The sequence below is a fragment of the Nesoenas mayeri genome (genome assembly GCF_963082525.1).
Source record: "Nesoenas mayeri genome assembly, chromosome: 2".
Lineage (NCBI taxonomy): Eukaryota > Metazoa > Chordata > Aves > Columbiformes > Columbidae > Nesoenas > Nesoenas mayeri.
The window spans coordinates 105027944-105047480 of NC_137543.1; the positions used below are offsets into that span (position 1 = coordinate 105027944).

General features: G+C 39.7%; 1 protein-coding gene across 1 annotated transcript in view; it reads right to left on the bottom strand.

Moving 5' to 3' along the window:
- The window catches only part of CUL1 (cullin 1), a 53593-nt gene extending 35357 nt beyond the window's left edge, over positions 1 to 18236 (bottom strand). Inside the window, exons 1-2 of the mRNA XM_080339365.1 lie at positions 18165 to 18236; positions 2949 to 3241 (exon numbers count right to left, since the gene is read on the bottom strand). Coding sequence (XP_080195491.1) covers positions 2949 to 3088 — 140 coding nt within the window. The 5' untranslated portion in view covers positions 3089 to 3241; positions 18165 to 18236. The remainder of the gene's footprint in view (positions 1 to 2948; positions 3242 to 18164) is intronic.
- Positions 18237 to 19537: the final 1301 nt, after the last annotated feature.

Here is a 19537-nt window from a genome sequence, read left to right on the forward strand (position 1 = left end):
GATCTAAAAACCTACTAAAATACAGGAACTTCAGTGAAAGCCACTGGCATAAGGCTTGCAATAGAAGGAACTACAAAGGACCTTGGGCAAATGGATGCCAAGAGAAGAGCTTCATGATTTTGCTTGGGGAACACATGCTACTGGTACTGAAGCTATCCACAGGCAAAAAAAATGCTAAATGTATTTATACATACTATTTTATGAACAGACAGATTAACCTGAGTCACCTGGCATTTTAAAATGTAAGCATACTATGCTTATTGTGTTAAACATTAAATAATTATTTCCTTTACCACTTGCTAATAACTGAGCAAAAAAAAATCTTATAAAAGAGATTTGCAGTAAACTCTTGTGACGTACAATTATTTATATTCAGTCTGATGGATAATTGGTAACTACCACCTTGTTAAAATAATAAAATTGAATGACAATAAGCAAGTTTAGAAACAAGGAAAATATTTTTCATAAAATAATTAAATGTTACAGAACAACCTAACTTTTACCCAAACTTACTTTAAAATACTTAAAGCAATTACTTTTGAAAATAATGATGATGGCTAATACGGAACAATAATAGAAATAGCTATAGAATACAATTTAGGGATGTAAGACTTGAACAAATTTTAAGTTACAGTAAATTCAGCCACTTCAGGTCAAAGTTTCAAATAAGAGCTATATGATAATTATGCCAAACATAACTAATCTGATGTATTACAGAACAGTTGAAATCAACAGTATGATCAGAAGGACACTGAAAGCTAATTTGGACATTGCAGATGTACTTTTTAGTAAAACCACCACACCTTCCATAGTACTGTATACTCCTCTTCTTACCAATGAAAAATTAAGATCTCAATGTGGATTAAAAGTATATTTGTTTTAAATTAATGATACTTGGGAGTCTTTTTTTTTCCCCAACTGTATTTTCTTTAAATATTGTAACTGGACAAAATGTTCCTCTGTTCCATATGGGCATAAATTAACTACACTGTCTAAAAAGTTTCCTTAAAAATGCTTCTCAGACTATGTTTTGTAAATCAAGACAGTGAAAGCATGAGTTTATGCCCCAAAAAAGTCATTTTGACAAATAAAAAGTACACACAAAATTAAAGTCTATCACTTTTCATTTACCAATCAAATCTGGAAATTGAGAAGCTGATGTGTGCCTTGGATGAAGAAAATAGGAATTTCAGAAAGTTATTCAGCTTTTCGTGTAAGCCACTGTGAAAAATTATACCAGTTAAATATAGTGCAGGAAAGTTTCTTGATACTTGGTTTTGATGAAACAACTCCTTGAAGTAGTAACTAAGATGAAATTAGTAGTTATTAGACATATCCCTTTTAGAGCTTCATCCCAAGAATATTTGGGAACAAGAGAAGGAGAAGAAAAAAAGTGTTTTAACATTACAACTGTAGGAAGTATTTAGTCTTCAGCTGCCCTGCTTGATAGAACCCACAAACAGGAATGTATTAAAGGCACTCAGAAAAAAAAAGAATTCTCAGAGGTTCTACTACATGTCAGATTTCCATCAGACATTCAGCTCTGCAGACTTGTTTCATTCAGCCAAGAGCAATACTGAACCTAGCACTGCAAGAAATCAGTCATTTTAAGTCTTAGAAGTTCTGACCCTAAATCAAATGTTGTTTCACCTTCCCACTACTACTAAAGAAGTAACCCAGAAACACTTGGCAGGTTTTTCCCACACCCTCAAACAGAATGGATTCTGCAGTCACAGGTAAGATTACACATTGCTTTCTGTACATGTAATCACAGAGTCAAACTTTTCTATTTCCTTAAACAGTTCAGAGAACTACAGAAGTAACTGCTTTATAGCCTTCGAGCTCCTCTTTCTTTTATAAAAGCTATGTCCTTCCAAAAAAAAAAAAAAAAAAAATCACACAAACTAAAATTTCATATCCAATTCCAAATCAGTGTCAACAACAGTTTTAGATGTTAATTTATGTATCAGAACAATATTTTTTTAATAAAAAACCCTCAGAACTACTTGAAGTTAGATAGGAAATGCATTCATTCATTTCTTTTACCATATGTCTACAGGGCTTACTCTACTACTCTACTGCACAATACAAGGTTCCAAGAGTGAACACAGAACCACAGATGCAAAACAGAGGTGGCTCCTCATCATATCTATTTACATGCCACATTATAGGTGGAAGATAAAAGAAGGGCTTCTCACTTTTCAAAGCCCTGAAGTCAAACACTGAAGTTATAATGCAGCAAGAAGCACATCTCTCTTTCAAATTAGTTTAAAAAAAAAAAAAATCCTTACACACTACCTGACAGAAACAGGTTTCCTACAATATTCCAAACAGTACTTCAGCACACATGTACAAGGATGAATACAACCCCCTTTTAGCATCTTATAACAACTCTCAGAATGGGGAGATGCTGGAAAAATTCAATAACTCTCTGATGTAAGCTCGGAATTAAAGAGAAATCCATCAGGTACATTCTTATTTTAGCTGAAAAATCATAAAACCAACTCAAGAGTAAAGTACTGCTCTGAGGCTGATAAGATAAAATTTTCCAGGTAACCAGACATTATTACCAATAAGATATGCAACATAATGCCAGAGACTAACATATAAAGGAAAAAGAATTTCCATTTTCTTTTGGTGTACTGTGGACTCAAAATTAGACCTATCAATAAAATCACTTTAAACATCTGCCCTGCCAAAGACAATAGTAATCAAACCTGAAATTCACAAGTAGCCATAATTATGATGACAGTTTCCCAGACAACAGGCTGCTCCTGCTTATTTGCCAGTTAAGATTAAACAGAAAAGGCTAATCTTCAAAATAAAAACATATTCTTAAAAGGCAGTAAGTCAAACAGTTATGAAGCAATTCTGAGTTTAGAAAAGTAAAAAAGCTATCTCTAATCTATTAACTGTTAAAGTACTATCTGGCTTAGACATTAGGATACGTGTAGAGTTCCATGTATCTGGATTTTGCCATACTTTGTCTGGTGTAAACTTGTTGAATTCCAGCTCTTAGGTCATCCCATATCTGGTCAAGACCAATCTGTTTAAGTCCATGCGGGTTCTGACTCCTATTTGATGACATGTTGTATTTCCTGTAAAGTTTTCCAGTGCAGCAGCCCAAGATCTGGTTATTCCTCCATCAGAATCACAAGTCAAGTAGCATTCTAAACTCAGATGCAGCAACTCAGTGAGATGTTCTTTACATACAAAGAGTGATGTTTCCCAGGAAGATAATCTGCAAAATAAAAAGAAAATATACACATTATGAAAGTCCAAACTTATTCATAGTAGAAAAAAAAAAAGTAATTTTCATTGAAGTATTTTCATTTGCACAGATTATAAACCCATTATGAGATATGAGAACCAAATAACATAATTTTGCAATTCAGCAATCCACTATAAAATGTGAGTATTAGTGCCCAGATCTGTCCAAAGCCTGTAGGTCAGTGCTGAGGACAATAAAACATCAATGCTAATAAGAAAATGTAATAGTAAAAGTCTTTCCAAGCAGCAGATGCTATCCTACTAAGAAGAGTTTCCTCCCTATCCTACAGTAAAATTCCAGTATTGCCAAACAACTCAGGGTTCTGTGGTAACTCCTTATTTAACAAGTATCTGGATGGATATCCAAGATGAACCAGAAGATATTAAAAATAACAAATTTTATTTGGATATCAATAGCTCTTCCAGACTTGAGAGTCTATTACAAGTAACCTGAAAGTCCAAGGTATTTTGGGAGCTGAGAATTTTTCTACCTAGTAAATGCGTGCTTACATTAATTTCTTTGCTAATTAAATGAACACCACTTCCACCAGTGTTATCATACCAGCACAAGAATATGCACACAATGATGGTGGGAAGAAAGAACAACAAATAGCATGCACAAAATAAAGATTGTGTAATCATTCATCAGCCTCATGATTTGATAGAGTAGGAAAACAGTCACCTGGAAAGGACTACAGAGAATTATCAAGCGGAGAAGATACATTTTTTACATGAGTCCCTAAAATATCTTGCAATTTTAACATGTCACATCCACTGTGGCAACAAAACTAAGAAGATATCAAAAAATTACAAAGGAGGTAACATGATTTAAAAAAAAAATAACCCATAAATAACAAGAACCGTAATAAGTCAGGACCAGCTTTTACTGCAGTTGTCCAATATATAAAGGGGGCTTATAAGAAAGATGGAGAAAGACTTTTTATCAGGGACTAGTGACAGGACATGGGTCAATGGTTTTAAATTGGAAAAGGGTAAATTTAGACTAAATATAAGATTTTTTAATTATTTTTTTATTTTTACAATGAGCATGATAAGACACTGAAACAGGTTGCCCAGAGAACTTGTTGATGCCCCATCATTGCAAGTGTTCAAGGCCAGGCTGGATGAGGCTTTGACCAACCCAATCTAGTCAAAGATGTTTCTGCCCATGGACTACATGATCTTTAAAGGTCCCTTCCATTCTGTGCCCTAGAGCCCATTCACTGAAATACTCAAAACACAATGAAACATATAATGACTTTTTGACATGCTTCTATAGGTAAGAAGAATACAGCTTTGAGATAAATTTGTCATGTAATGGAGACTGTTGGCCAAGGATTATATGAATCCTTCCACAATTTCAAGGATAGTATAAGCTAACACCTGATAAATCCTATTTTTTTGTTTTGGCCTCTGAGCAGCAGAAAAAAGCTATTCCTTCAGGATCTACACTATGTCATAGGTTCTTTGTCACAGCCACTTCCAGGTTGCTAGATATTCCCCTCCAGATCTCACCCTGTTTTAAAGATTAAGTATTTTGTTATACCCTTCCTGACCCTCCCCTGCCCAAGTTATTTGTAGGACTTCTCTCCCGCCTTACCTCCTTGACCCTAAAAGGACTAAGATCGAGACACTTTTTCAGTTTCAGTTAGTGAACCTGTCTTACCGCAGTAACAGAGAAGCTACCACTTCTCATAGTCCTTTACTATCCATCACCTGTAAGCATTTAAATCTCAAGCTCTAAGTAGAAAACATTATGTCAGTCTGAGCAACAAGTACTGTCTCATTTCAATCAAACAAAGTGCTTCTCTAGTTAATTTTTCTATTTACATGAGCAACAATTACTTAGAAGATTAGGTGAAAAAACAAGAACTAAATCAATACGTATCTTACAAAACATGCACTTAAAATTTATCCTTGCCATTCTGTTTCTATAATTACAGCAAACTGGTTATTAAAGACACATGGTAACAATGCATCACCATGCTGAAGTCTAATACAGACTATACCTTGTTTTTATTTAACTTCTTTAATTTCTGGAAATTGAACCTCCTGTAGTACTAACGATGATGGACTTCCACAACTGAGCAATGAAAGCCCAAAAAAACCTGAAGTTCACAAATGGTCAATCGCCTCTACAGAAGGAAACACTGTGCATGTTACACACCCACAATCTTGAACTATGATCCTAAGTCAGAATTGCAATACAAAGCAAGAAAATAAATTTGATGTCTACAATCCAGGAAAGAGGAAACTTTCTGATTCCTTAAATTGGATACTATTTGAACCCTCCACATAAGCAAGAGATGACATGGTTAGGAACCTACAACTCCACTACAACTGCAGTATCTGTAAGAAGTAACTGACCATTACTCTTATTAATCTGCAAAAAGAAAGCAGCCTAGAATTAGAGCACATTCTAGTAAAAATATTTTGGTCTAACTGATATAAAATACTGCAGTGTTGCATAACAAAGGGCCAACCCACCCAGCTAGCTAGCAGAAAACACAATAAGCTTTACAATAATTCACAACTGGACCAAGGTCCATTCCCAGGCATCCCACAGAGAGGGGTGACAGCCAGGGCTCTTACTCAGACATCTCTCCAGGTGCCACTAAGATGTAGCCACTCTTCCATTGCAAGCTTGAGGTCACTGGCTACCCAGTGGATGTGGAGTTTATCCCTCTATGAAAATGAAAATATTTAACTTATTTCTCCAGTTAAGCATCTCCTAGTTTTTATGTACCTTGGTGCATCTACAAATATTACCTTTACCTAGAATCTTTTAAACTCAAGCTCTTCCTTCTTCACATCACACTAATTTTGCCACCCCTCCCCCTAAAGTAACCCTCTACATTTAAATCAGAATGTAGCCAATAAAAACAATGCAATGAGAAAGAACTTAAATTTGATTTTTATTTTCTCATGAAGCCCACTCCATAGAAATAACTTTGCTTTATAAGTAATAAATTCCACTGAATTTGACAACATTAGCTCACTATCCCTTGACTGGTTTCCAATTTGAATTTTGCAATTAAAGACGGGAATACAGAATCATAGCATGCCGTTACTAACATCTTAGACTCAAACAATTTACTTTTCCCAGATAGTTATTAGTTAACATAGTTGGGAAATAAAGCAATAGATGAATAATGCTATAAACTACAATTATTTTTTTTTTCAGATTTATGTGCAGAAGAACAGAAATGTAATCATTAACATATTACCGTAACAGGAGTAAAGTTTCACTACATAAGAATACTTTAACTACAAAAGCATATTTATGAAAGCAACCATTTTTACTCAGTGGTTAAACTAAGTTATGTTGTTACATGTACAAAGAGAGAAGGGGTAAAACAAGGTTTTGCTACTCAGCACAGTTGGTATTATACACAAAAATCCAGTGAAAATATTAAATTTTATTTCATGTGAAAAGTGCAATTTTCAACTTTACTTTTGTCATTCATGCACAGAAAAGCTCTTCTGGGCAAACAATTCTGGAAGGTCAAATCCGGTCCACAGTAGTTACACTGCATCTCTCTACCTAGGGAAAAGCGAGTTTAGAAGTTTACTGTTTCTCAGTGCTAGGGCTTGCCAAGAGCAAGGTGGCTTCCCCATGAACTGTGAATTGCTACAGGTAAATTAAAACCTCAACATTAAATGATAACCTTTACATCAGTGAAGATCAGACTTACTGGTGACCTGCTTCATGGACAGGACCACCTGCCCCAGTTGCAACACCTGCTCTGTAGCTCTGGACCAGAGAACCCAGATTTCATTATATCTTCAGAACTAGGTATATTAACATGGAAGAAGTTACCCCTGCAGTTTCCAGCTGATATATACACAATTTGATGTAGCAGCATGCCAATGTTCAATGCCATCCTGTCTTTCAACCTTGCATTCAAGTACTGCAATCAAAAACGCCTGTCAAGCAAAACTGTCATTTCTGCCCATGCCAATTGTCAAAAGGAGGTAATATTTCTGCCAAAACTTTAGAACAATATCCTTGAAGGACAGAGGGAAATGCTAGTTCCCCCCTTTTCATAACTGGGGAAGACTGAACAGGACATACCTCATATGCAAGGAAACATATCACACTGAAAAACACTAGGTTTGTTTCTACTTATCATCTAATAATCAATGGTATTTCTTTTACATATCACATCTGAGGAAAATTATGTGTATGCTGAACGATGCCTACAAGAAAATCTTAAAGTTAACCCCACTTTTATCTAAAAACATCATAAAACCCACCAGATTTGCAGCATCTCAAGCCATCCGCTGGAAAGACTACCTCATTTTTATGTTCTAATACAACATAACTTTCATCCTTACAGCTCAAGGCCTTGGAATCACCTGTATTTCTTCCACAATCACTTACTTCTGAACCACAGATTTCAAGATAGCTCAGAATTCGAAGTTGTCAGCTTCTTGGCCCAGTAAGAACTTATAGCTCCAGAGCCAGGTTTTCCAGCTGACTCAAGAGCCCAGATGGCATTTTTTTTTTTAAAGACAGAGTAGGGAGGCACAGGACTTAGACTGAGTCATCTCCAAGTATTTTACCCCTTGTCTAGTTTAAAACACAAGGAAAACATTCTTGTCACACCTAATAGCATAAGCCAAGATGACCGCATTTAATCATACTGAAACCAAATACATTTCACTAATAAGCTATGGTGGAATGAATACCATTAAAAGTAAGTTCAAAGACCTTTAGTGTTACAAGGTTTCCAAGGTCTACAAGTCAGAATTTCACTTCTGTACACTGCCTCAAATCCCTTTTCTAAAACTGAATGCAAGTTTCCTAGTACAAGTTCATTTGGATGCTGCTGCAGTTTGACATCTTTGTGTAAAAACTGGTGCAGTGACCATTTTCACTTATATGGCCACTAAAAGCAAATTATCAGCCCTCTGTGCTAAAAGGATAAAACATAACAAACATTCAATCTTTGGCTTCAAAAGATAACAAAAAGGAATAAGTTTAATACAGCCACACACTTAAAAATTCCTCTTGCCCAACTCTTTCTTCCCCATTTTTCCTGCTTGATTCCTCTAACTTACTTTATTCTGCTCTCCTGTTGCTGTATTTCAGCAAGCCTGATCCAGAAATTCAACAGATGCTCTTGTATTTAAAGAACAACACTCAGAAAGGTTCCCAGTCAGCTTTACTTCCTCAAAGTCTCTGCTACCTTCACACTAACTCAAAGCAACTATTAAGGTTATTTACCCAAGATATGCAATAATGATTGAACCAATGCCATACAACACAAGCACACAAGAAGTATTTTCAGAAATTCAAACAGAAGCGCATGAAACGCTACCTCTCTTCTAAAAAAAGCTGTTTGCTTGTTCTTATACTACTTTAAAAACAATTTAAGGTATTGGATGCTGGTTTATACTCTAGCTCACACAAATTTCAAGGTTGCTATAGTTGAAGTGACTCTAAAGTATCGCCATATCAAAGTGTTTGGCAAGTTTCTGCCTTACAATAAGCCTTCAAAGGCACATCTACTGATTTCAGTGTTAGGCTTGATACAAAACATACCAAAAAATAACCAAACCCCTCTCATAACCAAAGGGGTCAATTTATAATTCACATATCCTCTCTTACCAAACATGGACAGTTTCACAGCCAGGACATTGCAAACAATCCATTCTACAAATCAGGTTTAAGATTTCTCTTGAAGTCACGCACATACACACCTTTTGAAAAGGCATGTAAATGCAAAGTACAGAGCTGAGAACAATATACCTGCCTCCTCTGCTAGTTAGCCTGTAAAACACAACCTACAGGATTAATCCAATAAAAACACTGGGGCAGGGTGGGGAGACACTTAAAAATTATCTTGGTTTTTGCCTGTTACTTCTTTGCCTTTACAATTTACAAGCTATTTCTCAGAAAGTTTTTTCCATGTTAAAAAACATCTCTTGAATCCTGAAGGACACAGCCTCCACTCTAGCACACAAATATTTGATGGAGCAGAAGGAAACAAGAGAAGTAATTCTATTTTGTCTCTATGATCATGTGGACTCACAAATTATTATTTCAAAGACCCTTTTTAATATCCATGTACTTACAAATTAATAATATTGTGTTTGACTACAGCTGTGGTTACCATTATGTGCTCAAAACTACAACTGTTACATAGCTTAGTTGAGCCATGGTCCTGTATGCAACATTTTGTAGCACTGACATCTCTGTCCAGAAGTATTTTAGGTCACTAAATATACAGACTATAAACTAGGCAGACAGTTTATGCATGTAAAGGGACCCAATCTTTAAAGCAAGACTAGGAGAACGCATAATGTCCTTAGCACTTTACATGCTAAAAATGTATAACTAATGAAAAATCTGAAGAATCTGTCTATAGCAGAGATTTCCACTGTGCCCCAGAAATATTAAACCACAACTACTATAAGAAACTGTTATTCCAGAAATCATATCAGTACCAGAAGAGAAATATTAGAATATTATCTCCCTTTTCAATATGAAAGACATCTAAGAAACAAATGATGCAAATTACAATGTTCAGTTCCTCTGCATTATTACAAAATACTGAGTTACAAGTAGTGTACAAAGCTTTAGTTCATCTTATTTTCAAGAGAGTTAAATCTTGTTTGTCTCATGAGAAAAAGGCAGATGTAAATATGCATACACTCCTCCCTCTCAAAAGTGGTCTTTGGGTGATAAAAGTATTCTGTGCAGCATTTTTTAAAGTAGTTTAGAGTAGAAGCAAGCAGGCTCAATTTGCCAGTGGTTTAATAACAAGCTGTGGAATTTTGGTGCTTTGAGCAGTTGGTATTTTACCTCCCTGACACAGTCTTCATTCAGGGCTTCACTTTTCTTCCCACATTCCCTCCTCTATGTTTTACAGCTCTGATCAATGATATCTAAAGTGCTATAGGGAATACATCCCTATGTTACTTATGTGCAAGTGACACAGTTGCCCACTGAAAAAAAAATAAAAGCCTGGATGCATTCTTCACAGCTAGAAAGACATATTTACCTTTATTTTCACATTTAAACAGAATATATGGAAGTAACTTGGAATTACACCTTTCTCATTTACTTAAATTATGCATTAACATGTTTACTAACAGCCTTTTTAACTGACATGGTTTCAATTTGGATGTGTCATTACAAGGATTTTTCCAAAACATCAATGACTATCCCTCAGAAAAGCACCAAGCTAGTTTGAGTGTGCCACTTTTTCACTTCCCTTTGCTTATACTTTTTAGTTCTTTCACATTTTTTCATTTACTTCTTGATTTCACACATACCTTTGTCATTCCTGAGCAAACAGTTTCTGCAACTTCTAACCGAGATCTCACTAAAGGAATGCAATAGCTAATGTAAAACAAACAAACAAAAAATATATCTGCTGCCTAATAAGCAGAGGTTAGGTCTAGACTAGACAAGGTTTGCTGATGTATCTACACAAGCAAATTCTCCCTTCTGCACTAGCAGCTGAAGTTAACTTTGCTCAGTATTAACAATCCTGCCACCAAGAAAAGTTTCATGGTAGTCTTACTGCATCATCAACTGCACAAATAATTTAAGGGACTATGTCCTTAACACTACTACACTGGGGTTTTCTTCGGCCATCTTTAAGAGAGTTCACTTTTTTGCTGTTCAAGTAATCCTTGTGTACAAAGTTTTTAGACTACTCCTAAACTGAACATGTCCTTTCTAACTTGAGGTCTCAGGTTTTCCTGTGCTACAAACAGGATGCAGACCCTACAGTGTTTTTTAACTGAGCCTGTGGTGATAAGTTTCATAGCTTCTTAAAACACTGATTATGCTCGGCTCTTGCATCTGGGAAAAAGGAAGTCAGCAGACTAGGAAAAGAGCAACACTGCACGCAGAGAGAATCAAGTCAAGATAACAAGAGCACTGAAGAGGAGGGAGAAAGGTTTACACAAAACAAAGGGTCTTGAGTATTCCCACTCTCTCTGACTTAATTCATATATACAACCTGCATTAAAAATAAATAAATAAATAACCCACCACCAAACAAACACCAAATACACATAAGCCTTGAAGGCCAGATGACATGAAGATGGATTTTTCGAATCAGCCAGGAAGATGCAGAAAAGGAAGATGAGGGATGACAAGTGCAAGAACAAACACAGAAGATTCTGGAAACTCTGAAATACCAGTTTAGAGATCTTCTTAATGGCCCTGCAAGGACAATTCTTACACAAAACTGCTTTCCTAAAAACTCTTAGCAGCCATCAAAACTCTAACTAAAACCAATTTAATAAACTAAAACACTGTGATCCTACTGATCTCAACAAAGAAAATCTTAGTACGATCTTACAATCCAGACACAGCATGATCTCTGCCAGAACCTGCAGGGCAAGGCTCTGAACTCCAACACAAATTTCCCTCCATTACAACAGCATTTAGTACACCAGAACATACACTTTCATACTGACCTATTAGACACAAACAGGAATTTTCATCTGTAATAATGCTTCCAAGTTTCCCCAGGCTTTCAGAAGGTGGTCATTCTTATCAGTAACTTTAAAAAGCACTAACGTTAACAACTGTAAAACAATGCTGGCTGGAATCTCTTCCCAACAGCTTGCTAATTTTACAGCATCTTCCATCTTGTTACTTTTGCAAGAGCTCAACTGATCAAGGCAATGCAGTTTGCCACTTCAATTTATAAATAAAGATAATGGTCACACTGATTCATCTTGCAAACAGTCTGACATTTTCAGATGTTCAAATACACCACAATAGCATGGCTTAAATACTGAAGAGCTTCCTCCTATATTCACCTTCATGCTAATGTTTCATTCAGAAGCAATGAGGATTGCAACTATCAAACAGTAAAACGCCTACATACCAAAGACTGTTGCAGTTGCACTCATTTCCTGTGTGTGGCAAAACCGCTACCCTGCAGAAGCTGCCCCTCCATCTTTTTCTTTTTAATCAGGTCTACATTAAGTGCACAGATCCATCTGCTAGAGATCTAGATTCCTAGTACCATATAGTGCTGCAAACACTGTCAGCAATGAACAGTAGAGCTCTTATACATTACATTCCAGACGCCTAAATATTGACAAGGCACACTTCCTCACTTCCACAGCCAGCAAGAAAAAAAAATGAGGACTTTTTCATTAAAGTATAGAAAGGGATTCATACATGATGTTTCTAATTCAACTATGAAATTTGAACTGTAGCAGCCCTAATTCATAGCAAAACTTTCCGCCTCACAAAAGCTAGTTCCACATAAATTCGGTATCAATTTCAGAAAATTTTTCATCAGTTTTGACCTCTAATGACTGTAACTGGCAAGCTGGGCAGGGAAGCGAAATAGTTAAAAGTAATTTTGTAACAGTTAAAATTGATACACACCCCTAACAGCCACACTTAAATCCCCCTTCTAGTTGAATTAGCTTACACCGCCATTTTTTAAAGCTAAGCCTACATTAGAACCTAACAAAATCAATTTAATTTACTTAAGCATATAAATTTTATTTTATAATACTCCTACTAGTGGTGGCACTCTAGCAAAGACAGACTTTCAGAGATACAAAACCTTTCCAAAGGTATGTCTGAAAAAAGCACAGTAAGAGAACAGTCTGTTTTCTTAAGAAAATGCAAAAACTTTTAAAAAGCGTTTTCAATTGTGAAAAGTTTTTCCTGTGGCTACCCAGAGGCAAGCAGAATGTTGGCCCATGACATTATTACCACGAAAAGCAAGACAGCAAGTCTAGTAGCTAACAAAACAAGAACTGCTTCCTATAACCTTCTTTTTACCTCTCAATTCAGTCATCCAAACTTTAGATAAAACGTCCAGATGACAGTCTCCACTACTGCAAGATTAGAGGAGCTTCCAAATTTACATAGGAAATTAAGTTTAAATTACAAAGCAAAACAGAGTAAACTAAGGTCACATCAGCAGCCTTACTTCTGAACTCTAATCCATAATAAAATAAATTAAAACCTTTAACACAGAGCAACAAAAAGCCAAGTTACATCAGATGTAAATTAAAAATACAAACAATTATTTTCTGAGTTCAGCTATGGCTGAAAGTGCATTCCAAATTCTTGGAGCTCCCTGCTTTTGAATTTTAAAAATTAACTTTTGTCTACCTTCTATATTAATGAATCAAATACATCTGGGTCCCAGCAGCAAAACCACCAGTGTAGCCATGAAAATAGGAGATATGAAGCATATCTGTGTCTTCAAAAGATCAGCGCATAACCAGCAGCCCACACTATAAAAACTTTCAATCATGAATCTCACCATCCTATGTGTGAGTAAAAAGTCTCCAATTCCCCATCACAGTAACACCAAGTTTGAAACATACTAGAAACACACTAACTAGAGCAAATCCAATAAAACCCAAAGACAAGGATCATTTTATATCACCTTTAGGTACTTCTAATTTAAAGAAAAACAGAAATCAACCCTATTGAACTGATATCCAAATCTAGTGCATACCTACAAAGACCACAGAGAAAATGAGTCTTTATTCTTTGTACTATTGTCAAACATTGCTTCACACCAGCTAGGCCAAGCTATAGCAATGAAACCTGCTGACTCAAAAAAACAGAATAATCAAACGGGGAAGAAAGGGAGATGACATTTTTTAATGAGTTTTTGGAAGAACATCACACCTTAGTTACACTGTTTATTCAACAATCAAAGAACCATAGAATGTTTTGGGTTGGAACGGCCCTCTAGGGATCCCCTGGTTCCCATCTCCCCTGTCATGGGCAGGGACATCTTTAACTAAATCAGGCTGCTTAAAGCTCCATTCAACCTGGCCTTGAACACTTCCAGGGATGGGGCATCCACAACTTCTCCAGGCAGCCTGTTCCAGTGCCTCACTACCCTCCTAGTGAAGAATTTCTTCCTTGTATCTAATCTAAATCTACCCTCTTTCAGTTTAAAACCATTACCCCTTGTTACCACAGGCCCTGGTACAAAGTCTCTCCCCACCTTTCTTATAAGCCCCATTTATATATTTGAAAGGTCTCAATAAGGTTTTCCTGGAGCCTTCTCATCTCCAGGCTGAACAACCCCAACTCTCTCAGTCTTTCCTCTTAGGAAAGGCATTTCAGCCCCCTGACCATTTTCATGACCCTCCTCTGGACCCTGTCCAACAGGTCCATGTCTTGTCTTGTGCTGGGGGCCTCAGAGCTGGACACAGTACTCGAGGTGGGCTCTCATCAGAGCAGAGTAGAGGGGAAGAATCACCTCCCTCAACCTGGTTGTGCTTCTTTTTACAAGTTCAGGATACAGCTGGCAAAGAAGGTAGGGCAATCTTGAGGATAAAGTACAGAGACCCTAACTCTGGCAAAAATTTATACATGACTCTATACCAGTGTCCTGCAATGCAAAATGGAATTGATATTTTCCTATTTTCACAGTGGTCTTCATTCCTTTTTTCCAAGGTTTTGAAAAATCTTACATTAAATAAAGTGGAATATAACAAATGCTTGGTTTATTTTTAAAAAAAATATTTGATTTTGCCCTGTATCATTTGTAAGAAGTGAGGTAGCAACATGATGCAGTTCAATGCTGTGGCATCAGAGGTGCTGTGGGTAAAAAGAAAACTGGTAAAATTACCCACTGGGGCATGCATTATTTCCTCAACAGTGCTGTTCCCAGTAGCTGTACTGCAATCATTTCCTGATTAAACCTCATATAACTATTCATGCTGGATAATGCAACGAGAGTTTAAGTCTGACGACATTCCATCTCTGTAGTTATGTTAAAGTCTACAAGCGAAAGCATTACAGCAGGACACTTTCATTACCAAGACATTTAGCCATGTTGGTAACAGATCTGAACTGCATCGTTGTAGAATCATCAATAATCAATCTGTAGTCATTCTTCCCCTGATAAACTTACAACTCTCATAATAAAATAGCGAGATACATTCACAGACAAGCTCAACGGCTTTCTATAATTTTCCAAACTTTTCTTCCTTTTCCTTACTGAAATTCTCCTTCAACAAGTCAGGGAAACTCAATGGTCTCTGTAACAAATAATATTGGTGGGGAAAAAAAAAAAAAAAAAGTAGTACTTTAAGTTTGCACCCTATATAGGTTACAAGTTTTACCAAGGCTTCTAATTGTTGGTTGCAACAACCATTTTTGTACATGAAGAAAAATACAGTAATTTAAAGGTTTTTATGAGTTTACTCTCACCAAAAAACAATGCTGGCACATACATAGTCAGTTTAAAGCAAGTTCATGCATCCCTAAAACACATGAAAAGCTTCCAATACTAAGGTTTCCACACTCTTCTTTCCTCCAGGCTTTGTGCAGCAGGAAGATGTACCAACCAGCGGGCTGTTGGAACTGCCTGTGCACATCCTCCCAGCATGCCCATTCAAGTGGGACACCTATCCTGTTTTTCTCCTGACACAGACAGACCATGTTGGACAGTACAGGAAGTACAATAGCATGGCCAGGACAAAACAACATCAGCACTGATCCAGACACCTTACACTTTAACATGATTCTTCTGCCTTTGTCAAGTTAGAAAATTCTGGCTGAAAGGTGTAATACACATGCCACTGGTATCCATCTGTAACAACCTCTTGCTAGCACAACCCTCTCACTTCACATTCATGATACAAATTTTTTATCTTGAGAGTGGTGTAAGTGAAAGTGGGACATCTTTAAAGCTGTTTCATTCACTAGGAATTAAAAAGAAAAAAAACAAACAAACAAAACACAACAACAACAAACACACAATAAAGAAACAACCACCACAATATCAAACAAAACCTAACTAAACAACCAACCACAACTTCAATGCCAACAGAAAAGACTCCAGGTGTACTCAATTCACACAACCACTGACACCCAGGATGTGACTCATCATTAAGTTGGGCCCTACTGAAATAATTGTGATGACATAAATTAGGCACTACTTGGGAAATGTAACAGATGAAAAGCAATACTCAGACATCTTAACACAAACTGTAAGAAAAAACTTTTTAAGCTGAGTATCTGTGATAACTTTCTCAAAGTACTCAGTATTGTTTTCATAACAATACAGCCAGAATGTAAGACTTGAAGCCAACATTAAGAATAAGCTAAATTCAAAAAAGCCACCCCCAAAATCAGTATCCAAATAAGGATGTGCATCAATGTGGCATAGATTAATTTCCATTATTTAAAGCAATGTAATGTTCTCATGCCATCAAAGTGACAGGCCCAAGTTATACAAAAAGTTCAAACCAGTGTAAAAAGGACTAAGGTGCAAGAAAAAAATTTCCGTTAAACCAGTATAACTGTTTTGTCAGCCAAAGAGTGGGATGCATATGCGTAATTTGGGTGCCTAAGCTACGAAACTGTTCTCTACATGGTCCCTGGAAAGTCTACTCCAGATGAATAATTCAGATCAAAAGCCTAGTTCAGATGCTTTGTGCCATTGTCGAGTTACTAGGATCTGTGTGTACTTGGCTGAGAAAATAAGAAACTGTCAGTGCTAGCTACTGGAGCTGGATTCTATAGTCAGGTATACAAATACTCCCAAGATAAGTGTGTTCCCCACATCTCCATGAGAAAACTACATCCAGTATTTCAGTTGCACCTCAAATGCACGGTGATGATACGATTATGAAATGTAACCAGTCTTAAGAACCAAAGCAACAAAAGATGTAAAATAATAAGTTGGGTGACAAATATTGAGAAACAACAGAAGTCACAAAGCAGAGGGAAGAGTTCTTTATAGTGGAGTCAGCAGCAGAGACATAAAGCGCCAATGCAACACAGACACCTAACCATCAATATACAATATTGGAACAGCATCTCTGGAGTAAAAACCATGGTACCTATCTTACCACTTCCTCAAAGAGGATGTATGCCAAAGTCACCGAGAAACAAATGGGGCAATTATCTGCAATGACAAAAACACTGCGGGACTAATCAAGTGGATGGAGGCAATAAATGCACAAACAGATAAAAGGGTACAGGGGGCACCTTCTCTGGTAAGGCCACAACAGCAGGGGGCAACACAGGGAAGTCTGGTGCACAAGTCCTTGACAGTGAAAGAAACCTGGAGAAGGTGAGGAGGAGGAGCTGCGGGAAATATCTCCCAGCAACCACGATGGTACTGGGGACGTGGGGGAATTCCTCTGGGTACAACCCAACAGCTCCTAGACAGACCTGAGTGTCACTAGGGCTCTGGGCTGGCACACAAGAGGACGAAAGGAGGCGACACAGAGGACAGAAGGCAAGTGAACACTCAAAAAACAGTGTTCAGTGAGGTTATGGGCAAAAGCTCATGGGGAGAAGAGAGCAGAGGCCTGGGACGAGCAGGGCCTGGGATGGCTGGGGTGTTAAGTCCTGGGGCCGAAGGGGCAGAGCAGGGGTCCGGGAGGACGGGCCTGGGGTCTAAAAGCCCGCGGTGGGGAGGGACGAGCAGGAGCAGCCACCGAGGCGGCCCCAGCCATACGGGGACCGCGGTCACGGGGGAAGGGCAGGGAGACGGAAGCGAGGGCCGGGCCGGCACGGGGAAAGAGGGAAGAAGCAGGCAGGCTGGCCGGCCAGCGGGCAGGTTTCACGGGTGTGGGGCAGCCGGCGGGTTGGGCCAGCGAGGGTAATACATTTTGAGTGCGCAGTTAGCGGCCTCCTCCCTCCAACTCGGCCCACGGCTCCTCGGCCCGCATCTGCGAGCGAACCGGACAACACCCGCCGCCTCCCTCGCTCCGGAGCCAGGTGCGCGCCCGGGAGAAGAAAGGCGAGCAGCAGGCCGGGCGGGCCGGGCCCGGCCTCTCCTTCTCCCCGCGGCGTGACTCAGTGCCGGGCCCCTTTCCGCCAGGCCCGCGCGGCCTCGGCCCGGCCAAGCCGCCTCGGCCCGGGCCCAGCCCGGCCTCGCTGCGACACAACGCCGCGGCCTCTCCGCACTCACCAGCATCGCGCGTCCCGCAGAGTCAGGCCGCGTCCGCCCGCCCCTTCCGCCTCCGCCAGGCCCGGATCTGCCACCACCTCCCCCCAGCGCGGCCCGGAGAACAAGGAGGCACCGCCCCTCGCCGCCCGCCCCGCCCCGCTCCGGCCTACGGCGCGGCGAGGCCCCATGGCCTGCGGGGGGGTGCGTGGGTCTCGGGCCGGGGGCTGACTGCCCGCGCCCTCCTCTTCCCTGGAGCCGGGCGAGGGCCGCTGCCCAGGGACGGGGCTGGGGCGACACTGCCGCGCCCACTCTCACTGCCCGCACCGCCGGCCGCACCGGGAGAGCTGCTGGGTGACCCGATCCCGGGCGCCTCTCCGGATCTGCCTCTCAGTTCAGGAAGGACAGGGAAATGCTTGAGAGAGTCCAGCGCAGGGCACCAGAGATGATTAAGGAAGTGGGGCATCTCCCTTACGATGAAAAGCTGAGGGAGCTGGGTCTCTTTAGCTTGGAGAAGAGGAGACTGAGGGGTGACCTCATTTATGTTTATAAATATGTAAAGGGTGGGTGTCATGAGGATGGAGCCAGGCTCTTCTCAGTGACAACCAATGATAAGACAAGGAGCAATGGGTATAAACTGGAACACAGGAGGTTTCACTTAAATATGAGAAGAAACTTCTTCACAGTAAGGGTGACAGAGCACTGGAGCAGGCTGCCCAGGGTGGTTGTGGAGTCTCCTTCTCTGGAGACATTCAAAACCCGCCTGGACACCTTCCTGTGTAACCTCATCTAGGTGTTCCTGCTCCAGCAGGGGGATTGGACTAGATGATCTTTCGAGGTCCCTTCCAACCCCTAACATTCTGTGATTCTGTGTTTTCTCCCTTCCTTTCCTCTCTCCCTTACCGTCAAGAGAAGAGCTTGAGCATGTCGGGGCCTGGTGCAGCCACTGGGCGGCCAGCAGCAGCGCTGGGCTGACTGAGGGGCCCAGCCACTGGCTCCCAGCCCAGGGCAGTGGGGCTGGGGGGCTCAGCCCAAGCATGGGGCCTGCCCAGCAGGGCCAGGAGGTCAGTGGTGTGGGCAATGTCCGGCCGACAGCCATTGCCTTTGCCGCCGCGCCCCTGCCCTGGCCCCAGGGGTCATCACTCCGACCCCCCTAAAGTTAGTCTAGTGCTAGAAGAGCTGCTGGATATGTTTCAGGGTGGCACCATCAGACGTGATGAGACTTTCCTCTATAACTACGCAGCCACTTTTGTATTTACGACAAACATGGGTTCCTGGCATGTCCTGAACATACTGAGCTGCACCATGCCCAGTCTTGGGGCCCAAGTGGCTGTTACAGCTGTGCATCAACAGCTTGTCTTTGTCAAGCAAGTGTTAAACCAAGCTGCGAGGCTCTC